A 20,155-nucleotide genomic window follows, 5' to 3' on the forward strand; every position below is an offset into this window, starting at 1 on the left:
CTTTAATATTGAAGTTACAGTGGCTTTCCCATCCTAAGTGCAACATAAAAGGTTGACATTAATATTAGAAATGAAGCTTTGTCCCTATCTTTGCTTTGAAGAATGTTTTTTTCCTCTTAGCTGAGTTTCTACTTAAAAATTAAATCAAGACCTTACTTTACCACCAATTAGAAGCAATAGAAAAGTAGAGAGAAGTAACATATATTCAAAGAGCACTGCACTAAATAGTCTACAACTTATTAGCTAGCTATGTAGCTTGGATTAAACTTTGTATGTCAGTATCTTAGTTTATAAAGCTATCACATAGCTAAGGAATCTTTTTTTTTTTTTGCTAAGGAATCTTTCATAAAGGAATTCTTTGGGGGTAAAGGAAATTGCTTATCTGTTAAGTGGAAAAGAAAAATTGTAACAGAAATTTAAACTTAAGTGTCAACCCTGACTTGTAGATCACTGTGGTATATGACACACTTAACTAATAATTTCCGATTTCACTTTTTTTTTCCTTCTTGCAGGATGAAATCTTTGACATGGTAAAACCAAAGGATCCTTTGAAAATCTCTCTTCAGGATTTAATCAACAGTAATCAAGGAGACACAGTCACCACCATTCTAATTGATCTGAATGGCTTCTGGACTTATGAGAACAGAGAAGCCCTTGTTGCAAATGACAATGAAAACTCTGCAGAACTTGATGATTCATGATCTCAGAAAGACTAAGTTGTATTCATTAAAATATGCTTGTTTGTTACATGCAAAACCTTTGAGGCAGAATTCTTAGTACTGTTCTAAATAAAGCACTTTCATCTGCCTATGGGACACAGCAAATGTTTTGGTTACTGGAATTTTAGTTCAAATAGTTTGGGAACAGGGGAGTGGATGTGGCTCAAGTAGTTGAGTACCTGCTGCCCACGTGGGAGGTCAGGGTTTGGTCCCTGGTGCCTCCTTAAAAAAACAACAAGCACATAAAAGAAATAACCAACTCAGGGGAGCAGATGTGGCTCAGTGGTTGAGCTCTGGCTTCCTGCATACAAGATGCCGGGTTCAATCCCAGCCCCGATACCTCAGAAAAAATGTTTGGAAGCAGTAGGACCAAATACTGCTTTTTAGGAAGTGGTAAATTCTATTACTGTTTAGTTTGAATATGGAAAATGTGGTTTGCTGAAGTAGGTGTCTAGACCATTTTAAATTTTTCATGAAATATTGCACAATAATCGCTCAGAATTAAATGTTTGTGGGATAATTTTACATGGTCATATACTTCAATCTTCTAAAATATTGTATATATCAAAGATTGTACACTTTCCGTTCATTAGAGCCATTTTTGTTTTGTGTTTGAACATGATCTTTCTTTTAATAGATGTTTCCAATAAAAGTATTCATACTAACATTTTATTTTCATGAAAATCACTGGTATAACAATTTGTCTAGCTTTATTAACCAGTACCAGTGTTACATCTTACAAAACATAACTCCATTTTGTTAAGGGGCCATGAGAATTAATTCCATATAAAGTGTTCTTCAATTAAACTAGTTGTTATGTTTGGTTTTTATGAGAAGATAAGACTAGAAAAGGATATCATCAGGGAGCCGAAGTGACTCAGTGGTGTAGTGCCAGCTTCCCGCATACAAGGTCCTGGGTTCACTCCCTGGCCCTGGTACCTTAAATAAAAAAATTTTTTTATAAAAAGGAAAAGGATATCATGAACTGCAATCCACGGGGATAAGTAATTATTAAAAGGGTTAAAGAGGAATTAGGAAAAAGTAAAAAGAGGCTTAAAGTAAGACAAACCATTTAATGCAGTTATGGGAAATTTTATAGTTTTCCATAAACAAAGTGTAAAAATTTAAGGCACAGTTAACTGTATTTACAAACATTACAAATTGGCCACTGTTAGACAAGTAAAATTCAAGAACTAGAAAATCTTTATGTCACTGTCTTCCTTCTATTACAATAAAAAAAAAAATTCTAGGTGAATGCTATGCCTTCATTTCATACCCAAATATCTCAGATGGAGGGACTATCTCATACCAAATTAAAGACATAATTTAGAGGTAAGAGGCCAAGTTAGCATGTTTTAGAGCTATGGTATATTATAATCTATGGTGGCATTAGTTATATAATGTTTGACCTAATGATTAATCTTTGAAGCATTAAATTACAAAGAGTTTATACCCATGGAAAAAAAACAACCCTTATATTCTATAATCACCATACCATAAATTCACAGAACTAAAAATGCCTAATTAAGAATTTAATTATCATTCTAAAGCCTTAAAAATTTCAGTTGAAGGATTTAGAGGCCAGATGTTCATGTACAATAGATTTCCATAATAGTCCCACTGTACCTATGCTGTTTCTTTGAAGCCATATTATATATATATTTAATATTGAATACTTAATGCTGTTTAGAGGCTATCAACAACCATTAATCTTTAAATGCTCTTAATCTTTTAAGTTTGTAAATAGACCTTTATGAGTAGCATTTCTAAAATACTCCACTAATTCTTCCTTACCCACACTGAGTTATAAATCAAAATTATACAGATACAAGAGTCTGAATGTATATTTAGGAATATTTTCAAATGTAACTTTATATTTTATCCTGATAACATGTGCAAGCAGAACAGGAGATAGATAAACGGTCAACCTGGTTCAGGTAAACTGTTGATACTTCAAATGGTGAATGACAGGTAACTTGGTTCTCCCATTGTATACTGTACAATATTTAACAGTGAGCTGCTGAGGGGTAAGTCTTCATCTGTCTCCCCAGTTCCTCCCCTTCCAATGGTTTGGAGGCATTCAGGGCTGAATGAGTGACAATGAAGATGCCATGTGATAATCATTAGGCATTACCACTTGAATAAAAATATAATAAATTAATGCCATAACTATTTTTAACATGATCAAAGTTAGTGACTGAATTAAGTAACTAATGGAAAAAGAATGACAAGATCAAGTAGCCCTAAAAAATCAAAACCTATCTTAATACTTGGTGGTGTTATAAACTAACTCAAACTTTTTACCATAAAATATTATTCTCAATAAAACAAAATTCAAAGTGCTTCCAACTTGCTCCTTTTATTACACACTCAATGAACCATCCTTAGTGTAAAATTAATGGTTAGCTATATAAATACACAAGGCAAACACGGGAAAATCTAGGAGGGAAAAAATCCTCATTTTAAACTGAGACTTTAAGAATATCAGTTCCAATTAGCCTTAATCAGCAATTACCTATTTTTATCAATACAACAGACAAGAACTTGATTTTTTTTTTTCTTTTTTAACTCTTCCTAAATAACGATTAGGGCTCTAGAATGTCCTTAACTTTTTTTAAAGATCATTTTAAAAACAGCACTAATTTGACAGTAAAAACATAGTTAAAATATCAAAATTTCAGAACTGGCTTTTGCTAGATAAAGCCTAAGGATGAAGAATGATTTTCCTTTTACAATAACTTAATAATTTAAAATATAAATAACTGTATTAAGTCCCACTGAATAGAGAATGTGAAAGTTTATGGTATAAAAACAACCCTAGGATTTGAATTTTGACATTTCATTCTATGGTGGGACGGAGACTGGATTTTGTTTGCTTTCCGTAATTACTTCACCATCTCCCTCCATTTCAAAATTGAGATTCACAAATGAAGTGGAAACCACGGTTTCTGGTTGATCTGTCTGAACAATGGAATTAGCCTGCAGCTTATTCTGTTGTTCTTGATATTTTCTTTCTGCTTCTTCAGACATCCTGTTTTCTTCTTCTTCTTCTTCTTCCTAAAAAAGAAATACCAAGAATAGTTGAAGTATAAATGTTTAAAAGGAATAGTGTTTCCTCTCTCTCTCAAACTTTTTAACACAAACATTAGTGTCAGGTCCAATTCAGTTTGGCATACTTCTTTCTCCCTTATTTCCAAATTGAAAAGATACTTCTTGTGTAACATTTTAAGGAAAATGAAGTTATTTCACAACACGGTACAGCACCGATTAGCTTAAAAGAGACCTGAGTTAACTTTGAGGCTGTATCTTTTCATATTAAGTGTAATCTAAAAAAATCAGCTAATACATCACTTCAGTTATAGGGTATATTTTCTATCAGCCTATTCAATTGAATAAGCTAGTTCATATACTAAATGGTACAAGATTAGTTTTCCCATAAGCACCTAGTATACATATAAGGCAGTCCTTGTCCTCAAAAGTTTATAGTCTATCAGGGAAGTTATGTAAAAGCATTAAGGAGGAGCAGATGTGGCTCAAGCAATTAAGAACCTGCCTCCCACATAGGTGGTCCTAGGTTCAGTTTCCAGTGCCTCCTAAACAAGACAAACAATAAACAGGCATTGAGCAAAAACAAGGAGCAAGAAAACAACGATGAAAAAACAATGAGCAGGTGAGAAAAAACAACAAGCAAGACAATGAGCAAAAAAACAAAAAAAAAACGAGGAAAAGCAGATGTGCCTCAAGCAGTCGAGCATCTGCCTCCCAAATGCGAGGTCCTGGGTTCAGTTTCCAGTGCCTCCTGAAAAAGAAGAAACAGACGAGAAAAAAAAAACACGTGCCAACAACAAGCAAAAGAGACAAAGGAGCCATCTTGGGCGTGGGGGGAGATATATATATATATATATATATATATTTTTATATATATATATATAAAAGCATTAAGACTGAAAGGAGTAAGCACTATAGAAATTAAGAGCAGATAAATACTATCTTCAGAATGACTAAATTCATGGAGGAGGTGGCATTTGTACTGGACCTAGCAGTATGTAATGAGAGTAACCTTTCTAGGAAAATTAAGTTGATACTTATTTGAAGTTTATCAAAACAGAACATTTAGGAAGCTATTACAATAGTCCAGATGAAGGAAAGAGGTTGCAGACAAGGCTGACAATATTAAAATACTCATCTGTTCAGAAAATAGTTTTAAAGTCAACATAACACATAAAAATCAGCTGACCATTCCAGACTCACTTTCAGCTACTCCTATGTTGTAACCCATGCTCTGGTGAAGATAAACTACTATTCTTGCCATTTTCCCAAATACACTACTTATCTTCTTGCCTCTATATTATAGCTTTACCTAAATTACCTTCATGTGTTTGACAGAGAATAATTACAGACTAATATTTATTACATGCTCACCAATATACATTAGATGCTATTCTAGACATTTTACATATTAACTCATTGAATCCTTACAGCAACCTTGAGCCTTTTACAGCAATTCTCATTTTGAAGATGAGGAAACTGAGCTTAGGAAAGTTCAGTTGGCTGCAGACTTGGCCCAGTAGTTAGGGCGTCCGTCTACCACATGGGAGGTCTGCGGTTCGAACCCCGGGCCTCCTTGACCTGTGTGGAGCTGGCCCATGCGCAGTGCTGATGCGCGTAAGGAGCGCCCTGCCACGCAGGAGTGTCCCCCACGTAGGGGAGCCCCACGTGCAAGGAGTGCACCCCATAAGAGCTGCCCAGCACGAAAGAAAGTGCAGCCTGCCCAGGAATGGTGCCGCACACACGGAGAGCAGACACAAGATGATGCAGCAAAAAGAAACACAGATTCCCGTGCCGCTGACAAGAGAAGCGGACAAAGAAGACGCGCAGCAAACAGACACAGAGAACAGACAACCGGGGTGGAGGGGAAGGGGAGACAAACAAACAAACAAACAAACAAATAAATAAATAAATCTATCTTAAAAAAAAGAAAAGAAAAAGGAAAGGAAAAGTTCAGTAACTTGTTCAAGGTTACAAAGTTAAGTGGTAGAGCCAGGATTTGAACTTAGGTCCATTAACTCTTCAGTCTATGCTCTTAAGAACTAAAGATTTCTCACTCTTGAAGGCTATACTCATTTCACCCATACTCTAAAACCTCATTACCTATGCAGAGAGAACTGACCTCTCATCTTTATGCCAAAACAGCTGGGACACACATATTTCTATTATGGACTTGTGATTTTCCATGCATCAATCCACTCTACTCCTCTGACATCCAGTTTATGTGGATGAGTCTTAATACATACACTGGCTCTTATTTATCCTAAAATTGTATAATACTCCAAAGAGGTATGTGAAGATTAAATAACATAAATAATGCAGCTTACATAGCACCTGACAAATGGTTGTTTAAAGACAGACATTTCCTGCCTCCCTTTTCTCAGAATTATAAGCATTCAACAAATGTTGAATGAATTAATAATACAGTCAGTTAAATCCTCTCTAGACTCAGCACTTGATAACTAGAACAGCACAAGAGATTCAACTAAAGCCAGCTTTTTTTTTTTTTTTTTGAGGTACCCGGGTTGGGAACTGAACCCAGGATCTTGTATGTGGGAAGTTGGCACTCAATCACAAAGGCACATCATCTCCCCTAAGTTGGTTTTTCTGTTTCTTTTCATGTTTTTTATTGTTGTTGTTGTTTTTAGAAGGCACTGGGAATGAACCCAGGACCTCCCATGTAGGAAGCAAATGCTCAATTGCTTGAGCCACTCCCAAGCCAGCTGCTACTGACTGTTCTTCCCCCTAATTCACAGGTGCTGGGAAGAGAACTAGATTTGAAGCTAGAAGACTTGACATGAACTCCAAATGTACCACTTCCTAGTTGTGTGACTAGGCAAATTACTTAAACTTCTCTCAACCTCTTTTCTTAAATATATATAATGTCAGATGCTACTACTTACCTTATTAAAAGATTGTGATGACAAACATACATGAAAATGCCTTGCATGACACTTAGCCCATAGGAGATGGTATACAAATTCATTTTTCAACAAATATTTATGAAGTGCCTACTGTGTGCCAGGCACTGCTCTAAGTGCTCAAACTAAACACAAGAGACAAAAATCACTGTACCTATAAAGCTTATATTCTAATGGGAGAATGACAGAAAATAAACAAGAATTTATTAATTGTGCAGTATGTTAGGAGGTAATATATAAAAGGAAAAAATAGAGCAAGGCAAGGGGAATTGGAATACTGGTGGGGAAAGGGTTTAGGAGGGCTATAATTCTAAATAGGGTTATCAGGCCTATGTCACTAAGAAGGTGATATGACCAAGACTTGCAAGAGATGAGGGAGTAAGCCATTCATATATCTGGAGGACAAGCATTCCCTGCAGAGGAAAAATCAGTGTAAACACATCAAGGGGGAACATGCCTAGTGTATATGAGGAACAGCAAGGACACCCCTTTGGCCAGAGTGGACTAAGCAAGTATGAGGGCAATAGGAACAAATCAGAGGGTAATATGGGATGGGGAAATGAGGAAGGAGAGGTGTGGGGAAGGGGGAGGTACGAGACAGTGAGAGCAAATAGAACCTTATAAGCTCTTCACAGTGCTATGAATATGATATATAATTCTGATCTCAGCCACCCAAAATAAAAGTCTGATATAAATATTATTGATTTTTATACATGATACTTTAGACCCTGAGCTATTAGTGCTTATATCAAATTTTTATTTCTAGCATGATTAACTTGTCTTTATATTTTTCACATATTAAATAGGTTTGTCTATGAACCAAAAATTAACATATTGAGAGTTAGTACAAAGTTCAAATTATTGTAGTTTATTCCTCTCATAGGATAAAACCTTAAAAAAATATGTAAGTTGAAACCTAAAAATTTAAGACTATCCTATTCAATATTTCATATCCCAGTTTATACAGTACAGACACATCCATCATAATTATTCCATAATACCATTTATTGAACACTTATCATGAGAGGCATTGCACTGAGAAAGTCCCTCATTTTCTCATGTAATTCTTACAATTTCCCTATTAAATGTGTATTATCTTTCCCATTTTACAGGTGAGAAAACTGATACTTACAGAGTTACAAAACTCACCCAAGAATGTTCAGTTAGTAATTAAGAGAGCTGGGATCAAAAATCTGTGGTTTAATACCAAACTCTGTTCTTTTAACCACAATACTATCCACCTCATCCACACTTCCCCAAAAGCACTATTACCTGGCACTATATTTTGAGTACATAACATGCACTTCGTTAAAGCTGGCCTTAATTTATTTTTTCTACTTTATTTTACTTTAAGCCTTATCATCCAGGTTCCCCCAAACTTCCATGAAATCTAGCTAAGTTTTGCCCATAGATCTAGGAAAATTTCAGTATAAAAAATTCTAACGTGTATGTTAATTTGAGAAAGAAATTAATGACTAGAATAAAATGCTAGAACAAGGAAGTTATCTTTTGGGCAGCAATAGGATACATATGTTCATTGTGCAACTCATCAGTTCTACAGCAAACCAAACTTAATCAAGGAAATGTAAAAAGGAGACACACCTCCTTCTTCATCCGGTAATATTCATCAATAGCATACTGGTATTTTGGGGTGCTGATACCCAAAACAGATGCAATCTTCTCTCCAAGAAAGTCACACACTAAAGATACAAAAGTAAGAAGACTTATACAATTCCATAAACATTTCTTAAGCACTTTCTATTTGCAGAAATACAAAATTATAGTGCACTGCTCTTAGAGATTATGAAAACCCGGCACACCTCTCTTCTGTATATCTTTCTTATTTCCCCAGGAAGCAGTAGTGGCTCCTCTAGATGCCCCAAAACACTCTGCACATACTTTTATTATAACACTTATAAACAGGTATTGTATCTATAAGATGTCTATTTCTTCAAGAAAAATGTTTATTTTTAGAGGGAAAGTTATGCATTTGGCTGGAGATGAATGGCTTATACTATAATATTGAGTGCCAACCACATGCTAGATACTATGAAAGATTAGGCTCAGGAAAGTTGAGGAACATGCCCAAGCTGATAAAGCAAATCCAAATTTCAAATCCAGGTCTGAATCTAAGCCCATGCCCTTTCTATTACTTCAGGCTATCTAGCGCATAGTGAGTGCTCAGTAAATGTTTGTTAAAATGAAATACTATTCACAATTAGCTCTAATAAAAAGCAGAAAGTGACAAAAGATAAGATGGAGTTAAAATTGGGAGCAAAGGAAAATTATTACTAAAAATCCATGTTTAAAGTTAGCATGATTAACTGATAAGCTGATAATGCATTTACTCCAAATATGACTTAGTTATTTTTCAACTTAAGAACGCAATATTAATGAAATAAAAATATAAACAGACTTCAACTATAGGCTTAGAATAAGCAGTCAGACAGAAAGAGAACAATACCAACAGGGGCCAAATGACAAAAGAGCATGCAAATTATATATAAATTAAAATAGTCATTTTTCAGTTGTTGTTTGTTGTTTGTTTTTGTTTTAAACAGAACCTAGAGCTGAAGGATGGTTTAAGCTAAAGTACAGGTTAAGTTAATACACTAAATTATCTAATGCTGGCCACTGCTGAGGACAGAGTGATTTAACTCCCTATTGTTTCTCCTTCATTTTGGAAGCATCTAATCTGGCAAAGCACCTGTTCTTGGAACACATTATATCAGCTACATAATATCCAAACAGAAAAGCAATACCTGAAAGGGTTGATGTGGCAGCCCGAAGCATGTAAAACCATAAGTAGGGGCCCCAGGTAAGTTTTGTCTGCAACAAGAAGTCAAATTAGCAACATTCATACCTATACTCATTCTATATATTTCCAGCCAGAAGGTAGTAATCAAATACTTGGTGGGCATATATGTATTGCACAGGCAATACTATAGACGGACTACACTCCAACCAAAATTCTAAAACTTTTAAAGACAGAATTCCACAAAGACATTTTACATTCACCCATAAAAATACCACCAGCTTAAGTCCATGGAAGAACCCAAAAAAGATACAGCCACTGAAATGGAATTGGTAAGTCACAGTATTGATTACTGATGAGCTGATAAACTTTTTTTTTTTTTTTTGAGGTACCAGGAATTGAACCCAGGACCTTGTACATGGGAAGCTGGTGGTCAACCACTGAGTTACATCCACTCCTCAATAAGAGTTGGTTTTTTCATTTGTTTGTTTTTAGTGGGTACTAGGGATCAAACCCAGGACTTCATACAGGTGGAGCAGGCGCTCAATCACTGAGCCACATCCACTCCTCTAAACTATTTTTATGAATAATAAAGAACATTCCTTTCTCCTTTTCTGCTGCTTTTTTGTATTCCTTGTTCATAAGCACAACACCAGAGACAGGGTACAGGTCAATGGAAAGGAACTTAAGAGATCATACAGTCCAACACACTTATGTCATAGTGGGGAAACTAAGGTTCGGAGAAATTAAACAGCTTTAGTGCAGGCATAACAAACAAGCTTTTAATGGTAGGAAAATAAGGGGCAAATAAGTGGCAGGATGACTTTTTTGTTTAAGGATTAAAAAAGAGGAGGCCATGTAACCCAAGACAAGCTCAGTGTATATTTAACAGGCAGGACCCCTATCAGAAATCAATGCATTGTTAATCCTGGTTCTGTAATTCCATGGGGTTATTGTCATGAAACTCGCCAAATGGATGACAGTTCACCTCTATTGATGAATTGGTATTAAAGGCATGCTTTACTGTACCAGTATTTTTGTTTATAAAAAGAAAACAGTATAGATCCTGCAATCAAGCAAATACATTAATTTTATTTTTAATATTGATTCCAAGGAGGGAAGAAAGATAAATATGTCCATAACCTTCTTAGCTAAGATATGTTAAGGGAACCTTATAATTAAAAAGGCAAACACAAAGGTATCTGTAAGACTGGGTGGACAGGGTAAAATAGAGGAAAGGAAACAACATATAATCCACTCTTGCCCTGAAAAGTAGGTATGCCAATTTCTGTGATAATATATCTGAAAAATCATAGAAGGTAGCTCCATTGTCTCTATTTACTCAAGAACGAATATCCAAGCAAACAAATTAATTCAACCAAGAAAATAGTGTAAATTTCTAATTCCCTAGATTAAAATCTGTAGAATCTCCTATACTCAGAGTAGAAAGGTCTCTCTCATACGAGGGGATAAGGATTACTTTAGGGGTTTTGGTTAAGATGCACCAACCACAGTGGCGGATTTGGCCCAGTGGTTAGGGCATCCGTCTACCACATGGGAGGTCTGTGGTTCAAACCCTGGGCCTCTTGACCCCTGTGGAGCTGGCCCATGTGCAGTGCTGATGCGTGCAAGGAGTGCCCTGCCACACAGGGATGTCCCCCGCAAGGGGGAGCCCCACGGGAGTGCGCCCTGTAAGGAGAGCCACCCAGGGCAAAAGACACCGCAGACTGCCCAAGAATGGCGCCGCCCACATAGAGAGCTGACACAGCAAGATGACAACAAAAAGAAACACAGATTCCCATACCGCTGACAACAACAGAAGTGGACAAAGAAGACACAGCAAATAGACACAGAGAACAGACACCTGGGGTGGGGGGGAAGGGGAGAGAAATAAATAATAAAAAATAAAAAAAAAAAAAAGATGCGCCAACCTTAGTGTGTGTACTTTATGATTTACAGTAAATAGGAGTGGCAGAAATATAGGGAATGGAATCAACTTCTCTAACACATGATAAATGATAGGGCCAAGAAAAGCACTTAGAATTATGCATGTTCTGGGGGAAAGAACACATCAGTGGACCAATTCTTCTGAGATTGTTTCTAGAGAGAGTAATTGCTAATATCCAGTATATGACTATCAAAGACCCAAACTTGCTCCAGAGCTGAGGAACTAGATATGGATTCCTGCATAACAGGTATCATTATCCAGCAAAGCTATACAGAATAAATTAATAAATCCTATAGCATCATTATAATCAACCACCATCTTAGTAATAGTAGAACTGGGACAAGATCTTGGGTCTTTAAGACTTCTAACACATGATACTAAAACTCTAATTCATTTTTCTCCAAAAATTTAAATACCCTTCTTTTTCCTCTTAAGAACTGCCATCTTTTCTTTTTATCTAAACAACTTATTTTCAGGTTATGAAGTAATTCTTGCTAACGGCAAAACACTTAGAAAATGCAGCTAAATATAAAGAAATTTCAAATATCACCCAGAGATAATTACCATTAACATTCTAGTGTCTCTTTCCAGTCTTTTTCTAAATTTTTCCCAAAATTTTACTATACATATATTGCTATTTTGCTGTTTTTCCCCATTTACTATATTGTAATATTAAGCATATTTTTCCATATTCTTAAATTCCTAAATGGAGAATTACTAGACCAAAGGATATAGCCACATAGAAAGCTCTTGTGGAACATCACACCAGAAAATTTACCAATAATCAACAGCAATGTGTGAGATCACCCATTCCCTTGTACTCTTACCACATAGTATACTGCCCTTTTTCTTAACTTCACAGGCAAAAAATGAGCTTAAATAATTTGAGTTCTGACCATATTACAAAAGACATCAAATTATATAAGTAACAATTATGTGCATGACTTGACACTTTGTTTTAAATTATAAATAACAGCATTTAAATAAGAAAGTTTATGTATGGGGGGAAAAAAGAACATGATGCAGAATGCACAGGTACAGAATGGATGAGAGAGGCAAAGAGAAGATTCACATGAAGCTTAGACTACAAACACAAGAAAGGCTAATGGGAACTAGAAGTAGTTTCATGGTTACATGCTACTAAAATGCTCCAAAATTCAGACACCAATCATGATCTGTTAACATACTACATTATGGTAAAAGATTTTCCCCTTAGACAACAAAAAGCTTCACATACTTATTTCACAATCTCCAGAGGACAAAGACCTATAGAAATTCTGAAATAAGTACTGAAGGATAACCCAAAAGTCTCTATTATCTACATATTCAAATTAACTATTATAAGGACACACACATAAAATTAGCTTCAAGCTGCTCTTTTATGACATAAGAAAAAGGATTTGAATTCCTCTAATTTTCATACTGTCAGACAATGACTTTATCACTTTGCTTCTTGTACAGTTTAAAAATAAAATTTTGGGAGGAGAAGAGGCTCAAATGGTTGAGCTCCTGCCTCCCACACAAGAGGTCCCACATTTGGTTCCTGGTGCCTCCTGAAAAAACAAAAACAAATAACAAGCAAAACAAATGAAAAGAAAAAAAAAAACCAACTCAAGGATGCCAATGTAGCCCAGTGGCTGAGCACTGGCTTCCCACATATGAGGTCCCGGGTTTAAACTCCAGCTCCTAGAACCTCAAAAAAATAAAAATAAAATTTTAAAACAAAACATAGACTTTACTCCTGGCAGAAGTTGGAGGAAATGCACAGCAGAAAACATTTATTTTATTTAAAGAAAAGCTATTTGTCTTACCACCCTTCTGCCTATATAAAAGGATTAGAAATTTAATCAAAAACTCAGTGGGCAACTTTCTTATGGTACTTAATATGTGCTTATTTTTGCCAGAAGAAAATTGGCATGGGATTCTTGGTTAGTTCGAAGCTTCAAAAATCTTTTTTTGAAATGGAAATCACAGAGAAAGTTAATTCTGGGTGAAAAAAAAAAACAACTCAGTGGACAAATCTTTTTGAGTGGGCAAAATTAAACCATAATGTATTCTACTACTGTTTAAAATTTCCCTTCAAAAAAACTAAAGTTATTAAGGGGAAGGGCGAGAACTATTTGCAAGTTTACTTTATGACCAGACGTCTACATAAAGCTGCAGCATTAAAAATATATAGTGACAGACTGTTTATACATGAAGAACTAATAAACTTAATGAAGTCAATGAAAAATATCAAAGAAATGAATTGTATCTCTTTTAGCAAAGGTTTAAGTAATTTTTACAGTTGTCTCAGTTAATGTAATCAACATGGATAGTACTATTTGCTAATTATAAATTCTTCACATATTTTTTACTACTTTTTTTGTATGTATGAAAATCTTATTTAAAAGTAGAGTAAAATGTCACCTCTCAGCTTCAGGTTGAGTTTATAACATAAGATCCCCTTTGGCAATATAATGGCTAGCAATTCTTAATTGCCTAAAAACCACTGTAATGTTGTAGAGGGTAATGTCCCCCAAAGAAAAGATATTTTTAAAACTTCAGAATGGACATTCTAAGATGGGAGCCATTATGAAATTAATTTTGTAAACTCTAACATAATACTGAGCCAGAACTATAGGGAAAATTAAGAAATCAGTCATGGGTTTTCAAATCATAATGGAATTTGAAGTAAGACTTCTTGTGTTACTTACTATCAAGAGCTGAGAGCTCTTGGAGGTATCGAAAGTATCCAATTAAGTAAACAAGTCAAAATTCCAAAGGAGGCCCAAACAAAAGGTTCTGCCATTTTATGGACCCTGGGGGCCAGAGGAGGAAAAATAGGAAAGGAATGGAAAAGTATTAAGTCTGAAAAATGTCTTAAAAGTCTCCCCTTCCTCCTCTGATAAGGAGGTCTCAGCAGAGGTGCCCTGAGGAAGGCCTCAGCTTTGAATCCCTTGACAGAGAGGCACCTGGGCTAGCTATGCAGATATGTCTAAGAGCATGACTGGCCAGGGGCTGCAACTCCTGTCAGATACTCCAATGCACTGACTGTGCACCAAGTCTGACATGGAGAGGGCAGTTTTCCTCCGTGAAGCCTGTCAGGTAAAGCCTTTGTAATTGTCTATGGTCAAGGTTAAAAAATGACACACAGATTTTTGGTCAGGAGCGGGACTCCTCATTCACAACTATATTTGCTACTTAAAACTATACCTGTTACTAATACCACCTTACATCCATATAGTTCTTAGTAATTTTTTATGACTTTTCATATATATTAATATTAGCTCATTTAATCTTCAAAAACAACTCTTAACGGAGAAGGAACAAACGTTTCTTCTATGTGGAACCTGAAGTGCAATGCTTCAAGTCTTTCCTGAAAATGAGACTAGTACTACAAAACAGAGCCAGAACTAAAACCATGCTTTCAACTTGGCATGTTATCTCTCAGTGAGAAAAATAAGTTTTCATATTAGTCCAGGACTTATTATTCAGGGACCTGTCAGTTTGGGCCTAAGAAGTCAAGGAAATCCTAATGTGGACATGCTATATATGTAAGACCATTTAAGATTATAAGAGTAAATCTTCAGAGAAGTAATAAGGATCATTTTTTTTTTTCCTATGACAATACCCTTAACAATTTCTAAGTAAAGACAATTTTCGAGAAAATAACTTTTTTTAATGTTATTTCAAATTCAAAAAATAAAGTAACAAAAAAAGGTAGCACAACAAATTATGGAAGGATTACTCCTAAAAAGTTCTGTCGAGGCATTTTTTTCTCATCTAATTCCAACAACTCACTCAACTGTTCTTCTAGTGTTCAGAAAGATGCACAGATGAACACAGATTAGCTAAATGACACAGTCAAGGTAAAATAATAGATAATAACATATTATTTTGTTTTGTTTTGGCAGTACCAGGGATTAAACCCATGAACTCATACATTTCGCAAAGCAGGTGCTCAAGCACTGAGCTACAATGAGAGTAGGTTTTTTCATTTGTTCTGTTTTTAGGAGGTACGGAGGATCAAACCCAGGACCTTGTACATAGGAAGCAGGGGCTCAACAACTTGACCTATATCTGCTCCCAACATTTAGTTTTAAGTCAAATATAAATTAATAATTCTCCATCCTGTTACTATGCTCTATTTTTTAAAAGATTTATTTATTTATTTATCCCTCCTCCCCCCAGCTCCCCCGTTGTCTGTTCTCTGTGTCTATTCACTGTGTGTTCCTCTGTGTCTGCTTGTCTTCTCTTTAGGTGGCACCTGGAACTGATCCTGGAACCTTCCAGAGTGGGAGAGAGGTGCTCAGTCTCTTGTGCCACCTCAACTCCCTGGTCTACTGTGTCTCTTATTGCCTTTCTCTGTCTCTTTTTGTTGCATCATCTTGCTGTGCCAGCTCCCTGTGTAGGCCAGCTCACCGCGTGGACCAGCACTCTGCATGGGCCAGCTCTCTACCGGAGTCAGCTCTGTGTAGGCCAGCTTGTCTTTATCAGGACTCCCTGGGAATCAAACCCTAGACCTCTCATATGGTAGACAGGAGCCCAATTGCTTGAGCCACATCTGCTTACCTCTATTTTCTTCAAAGCACTTTTCATAGCTTGATACAGTATATGTTTATTTGTTGATTGCCTGTCTGGTTACTAGCATGTAAGAGCAAAATATTATCTTGCCATTACTAATTCCCAAAACAGTACCTGTTAAAAAATTAATAACTATTTAATAAATTGGACTCTCAAAATGGCTACCAGGAAAGCCAAAACTCCTTTTTAAAAAATGTACAGGGAAGCGGATTTAGCCCAACAGATAGGGTGTCCGCCTACCACATGGGAGGTCCAAGGTCCAAACCTAGGGCCTCCTGACCTGTGTGATAAGTTGGCCCATGTGCAGTGCTGATGTGTGCAAAGAGTGCAGTGCTATGCAGAGGTGTCCCCTGCATAGGGGAGCCCCACACACAAGGAATGTGCCCTGTAAGGAGAGCTACCAGAGCAAAAAAAGTGCAGCCTGCCCAGGAATGGTGCCACACACACGGAAAGCTGACGCAACAAGGTGACGCAACAAAGAGACACAGATTCCAGACAAGAATACAAACGCACACAGCAAATGGACTCAGAGAGCAGACAACTGGTGCAGGGGATGGGGAAGGGGAGAGGAATTAAAAAATATATATAATTTTACTTTATAGTCACATCTTATATAACTCAGAAATTCTCAAATTTAACTGGTAAGGCATACAAATTTAAGAAGTGTACAATACTGTCTTCTAATTAAAACTTGGGACATTATTTTTAAAACTGACAATCCTAACCTTTGAGTGAAAAATGTGACAGTGGAACAGTCCTTATTTCAAATGGCCTGTGACTGAAGTACTCTACTTAGTAATATAAACCTTCAAGAAAACTTGTCAACAAATAACTGACACACAAAAACAAACTATATTCCATATTATATAAAAATACTATTTTCTACTAAAAAAAGCACATGATTTTATAATCAGAATATAGTTGATTTAATCCTCAAAAGATGCTTTCCATTCAATGTTTAAAGGGAAACAAATTAATGAAAACAAAAACCTTCTGACCAACTGACCAGAGACTTGCGGGAAGATGGCATCGGAGTTAGTAGGCAGGGCTCAACTATCTCACAAAACAGAGGAAGGGCAAAAACCTGTCCAAGGAAACTGTTTTGGGGATCTGCAGACCAGGAAAACACTGTGCATCCTTCAGGATAGTGAGAGACAGAGAGATAAAGAAGTCAAAATGAAAACTGTTTGTTACTAACCGCCGCGGTCAGGAGCGGCACCTACCTGCCACCTCAGGGCAAAGAGTCTGGAAAAAACCCATGGCTCAGTGCAGCCATATTAAAGAGGAACAGACTGAGCATGGAGGAGGGCAGAGAGTTTCTTTTCAGTGAGTTTGGTCAGCAGAGCCCACTTTGAATCTTGGCTCTGGCCAGACCAGAATCACAGGCAAGTGAAGTTGAAAGAGACAACTCCATGGAAAGATTTGTCAACAAGCACCATCTGCAGAATGGCTGGGAAACTAGGATAAAGGAAAAAAAAAACAAACACTTTATGGAGTCTCTCCTTCCAGACCCCTTAGATCAGATCTCTGCTCTATTAGTGACTTCCTGGCCCTATTTTCATAAATTAAGCTGGGCAATTTCAAAGACTTAGAATAATTTGAACCAAAAATCAAAGAAGAGCCATGAAACAAAACCACTAGGCAAGAGACAGAGCTTGACCATCAGAGTAAATTAATCAACATGTTCATATGCCTAGACATCAGCATCCTAAGAAACAGGAAGAGATGGCCCAGCCAAAAGAACAAAGCAAAAATCCTGATGAGACACAGGATTTAAGACAACCAATCAAGGATAATCACACAAATCTCCTGAATCAATTCAAGGAGTTGAAGGAAAATATGATCAAAGAGATAAAGGACATTGAAATGACACTGGCCTCCTTCCTTCCAGTGCCTGGGGCTGCTAGCCCAAAGGGATCCGAAGTGAGCTAGCTGGGTACCATGACAACACTGGGTGATAAGTTGTTGGGTGAGAAGCTGCAGTACTACTACAGCAGCAGTGAAAATAAGGACGTAATCCAGAGGACAAGGACAGAGGCAGGAATGCTCTGATGGCAATTTGATCCCTGCAGAGGTTGAGCTTTCAGGAAAAGGCATCTCACTTAACACAGGTCCAAAAGGTGTAGTCAATGACTGGCACTGTTTCAAGCTGCTGGACACAGAATAAAGAGCAGTACCAGGAGATGAAATTCTAATCAGGAAGCTCTTGATGACTTGCAGGACCCATCTGGATGAAGAGGAAGAACAGCAGAAAGAGATGATCTGCAAGAGAGGATCAGTGGGAAAATGACCCTTCAGGAGTTTGCTTTTATAAAGGAAGACCAAAATGACAAAAAGTTTCTGCAGCAGTATCAGAAGCAGCAAATGGAAGAGATGCAGCAGCAGGCAGCAGCTTTACAAGGCTCCCCATATCAAGCAGGTTTTTGAGATCCCAGTGGAGAAGGGTTTTTAGAAATGACTGATAAAGAAGAGAAACGCACCATCTTCATGGACCATATATATGAGGACGGCATTCCAGGTACTGACGCCATGAATGGTTGCATGATCTGCCTTGCCATGGAGTACTGAGCTGTCAAATTCTGCTGGATGAAGAGGTCAGTTATTGGGCTAGCACTCAGTTCACCAGGAGTGCCCTTCCTGCCCTGCTGATATACAAGAGATGTGAGTTGATTGGCAATTTTGTTCCTGTTACAGATCAGTTGGGAGAAGGTTTCTTTGCTATGGATCTTGAAGTTCTTCTAAAGAAATCTGGATTACTCCCAGAAAATAAGTCTTGGTGCTGACGTATGTATGTAACTCTGCTGCCTGTCACAGTCAGAAGAGGATCTGGAAATAAGATTGACAGTCTAGTCATAGGTTTCTCATTGTTTGGGCTGGAAGACATGTCCGGGGGTTTATTTTTGTTCTTTCTTGTGTCTTCCGGCTTTTCAGCTATTCTTTGTAGTTCCTTTTATTATGTGTAAAGTCAGGAAATTCTTAGATTAAATAAGAATGCTGAATCACCTTGTAGCTAGCAAGAAAGTTACTTATAACTGTGTAAACAGGAAGCCAGCCTTTTGAACTGTTTGCTTAAGAGCTCTAGGATGACATACCTGTTATTGTTTCCAGTCAGTATTTACATAGCATCCTTAAGACAGTGTCCTGGAAATTGTCTTCAAATGATCTCAGAGGTCTCTACCACATCTGAGAATGTAATTCTGTAGTCACTGTGTTATTTGCGACATAAATATTACATTTCCTTAATCAAATGATTACAAATTATACTCACTCGTTATCAGATCCATCAGCCCTACGAGGCAGTTAATTTGTTCCCTCCAGACCCTGACCTCTATCCAGGTCTTGCTTAAAGATTCCAGATGATGTGTGTTTGTCCCAAGAAGAGTGACCTCTGTTACTGGAGTCAACATCCTGCTCAAGCACTGTTAAGTCTGGAATAGTAGGAAGGATCAGTGCTAACTGTCTTTTTGATGCTGGAAGACTGGCTTGCATAAAAATTAGAGCTAGGGTGGAGCACGAAAGCCCTTTTAAAGGAGGATCTTACAATAAGATACTCTTGGCTATCTCTTTCTCTTTTTATTTAATAAGGTAACTTTTTTGTTTAGTGTAGATTGTAAAAAAATTTCTTTGGCATATTTGAAAAGTAATCCATATTCATTAGAAGAAAATTTACCAAAATATAGAAGCAAAAATAATGAAGTTACAGTAGTTTCTAATTTTACCCCTGAAAGTAAAACACTATGTTTTGGTGGATTACCTTCTAAAGTATTTTCACGTATACGTAAGATGGGTTTTGGGCTTGTTTTTTTTTAACAAAACAATGGGAACATTCTGGACATACTGTTTTATAGTATGTTCAGCTAAAAATATACCAAACTTTTTTTTATGTTATTAAATACACTACTGAAACATTTTTAATGTACTGATATTCTATTATATACTATAATTTTCTTGGTGGTTTTCTCTTAAACAGTAAAGGCTTTTTTATTACAAAATTAATAGATGTTCATTATATAAAATGTAAATAAAAATTGTTAACACTAAAAGGAGCTGAAAAAAGCCTTATGATTCCACCAACCAAAAATAATCCCTTTTATAATTTTTACAGGTATTTTCCTAGTCTTTTTTTTTTTCAGGTTATCATTTTAGTTTTTGCTTTTGTTTTTTATTTTAAAAATGTAATCTGGAATTAAGTGACTAG

The 20,155-nt window shown here is 36.5% G+C and overlaps 2 protein-coding genes and 1 pseudogene across 7 annotated transcripts in view; 2 read left to right on the forward strand and 1 right to left on the reverse strand.

The window, feature by feature from the left end:
* PPP2R3C (protein phosphatase 2 regulatory subunit B''gamma) overlaps positions 1 to 1,526 on the forward strand; it is a 57,239-nt gene extending 55,713 nt beyond the window's left edge. For all 6 annotated transcript variants that reach the window (XM_071213984.1, XM_071213986.1, XM_023591538.3 and 3 more), the window contains one exon: positions 513 to 1,526. In XM_071213984.1, the coding sequence (XP_071070085.1) occupies positions 513 to 701 (189 nt within the window). In that variant the 3' untranslated portion in view covers positions 702 to 1,526. The remainder of the gene's footprint in view (positions 1 to 512) is intronic.
* Positions 1,527 to 3,497: 1,971 nt separating this feature from the next.
* LOC101428374 (signal recognition particle subunit SRP54) overlaps positions 3,498 to 20,155 on the reverse strand; it is a 91,166-nt gene continuing 74,508 nt past the window's right edge. Inside the window, exons 17-18 of the mRNA XM_071213983.1 lie at positions 8,291 to 8,388; positions 3,498 to 3,776 (exon numbers count right to left, since the gene is read on the reverse strand). Of these exons, the coding sequence (XP_071070084.1) occupies positions 3,564 to 3,776; positions 8,291 to 8,388 (311 nt within the window). The 3' untranslated portion in view covers positions 3,498 to 3,563. The remainder of the gene's footprint in view (positions 3,777 to 8,290; positions 8,389 to 20,155) is intronic.
* LOC139438167 (phosducin-like protein pseudogene) lies at positions 17,899 to 18,793 on the forward strand (annotated as a pseudogene).

This window comes from Dasypus novemcinctus, chromosome 3, assembly GCF_030445035.2.
Source record: "Dasypus novemcinctus isolate mDasNov1 chromosome 3, mDasNov1.1.hap2, whole genome shotgun sequence".
In the NCBI taxonomy this organism is placed as follows: Eukaryota; Metazoa; Chordata; class Mammalia; order Cingulata; family Dasypodidae; genus Dasypus; species Dasypus novemcinctus.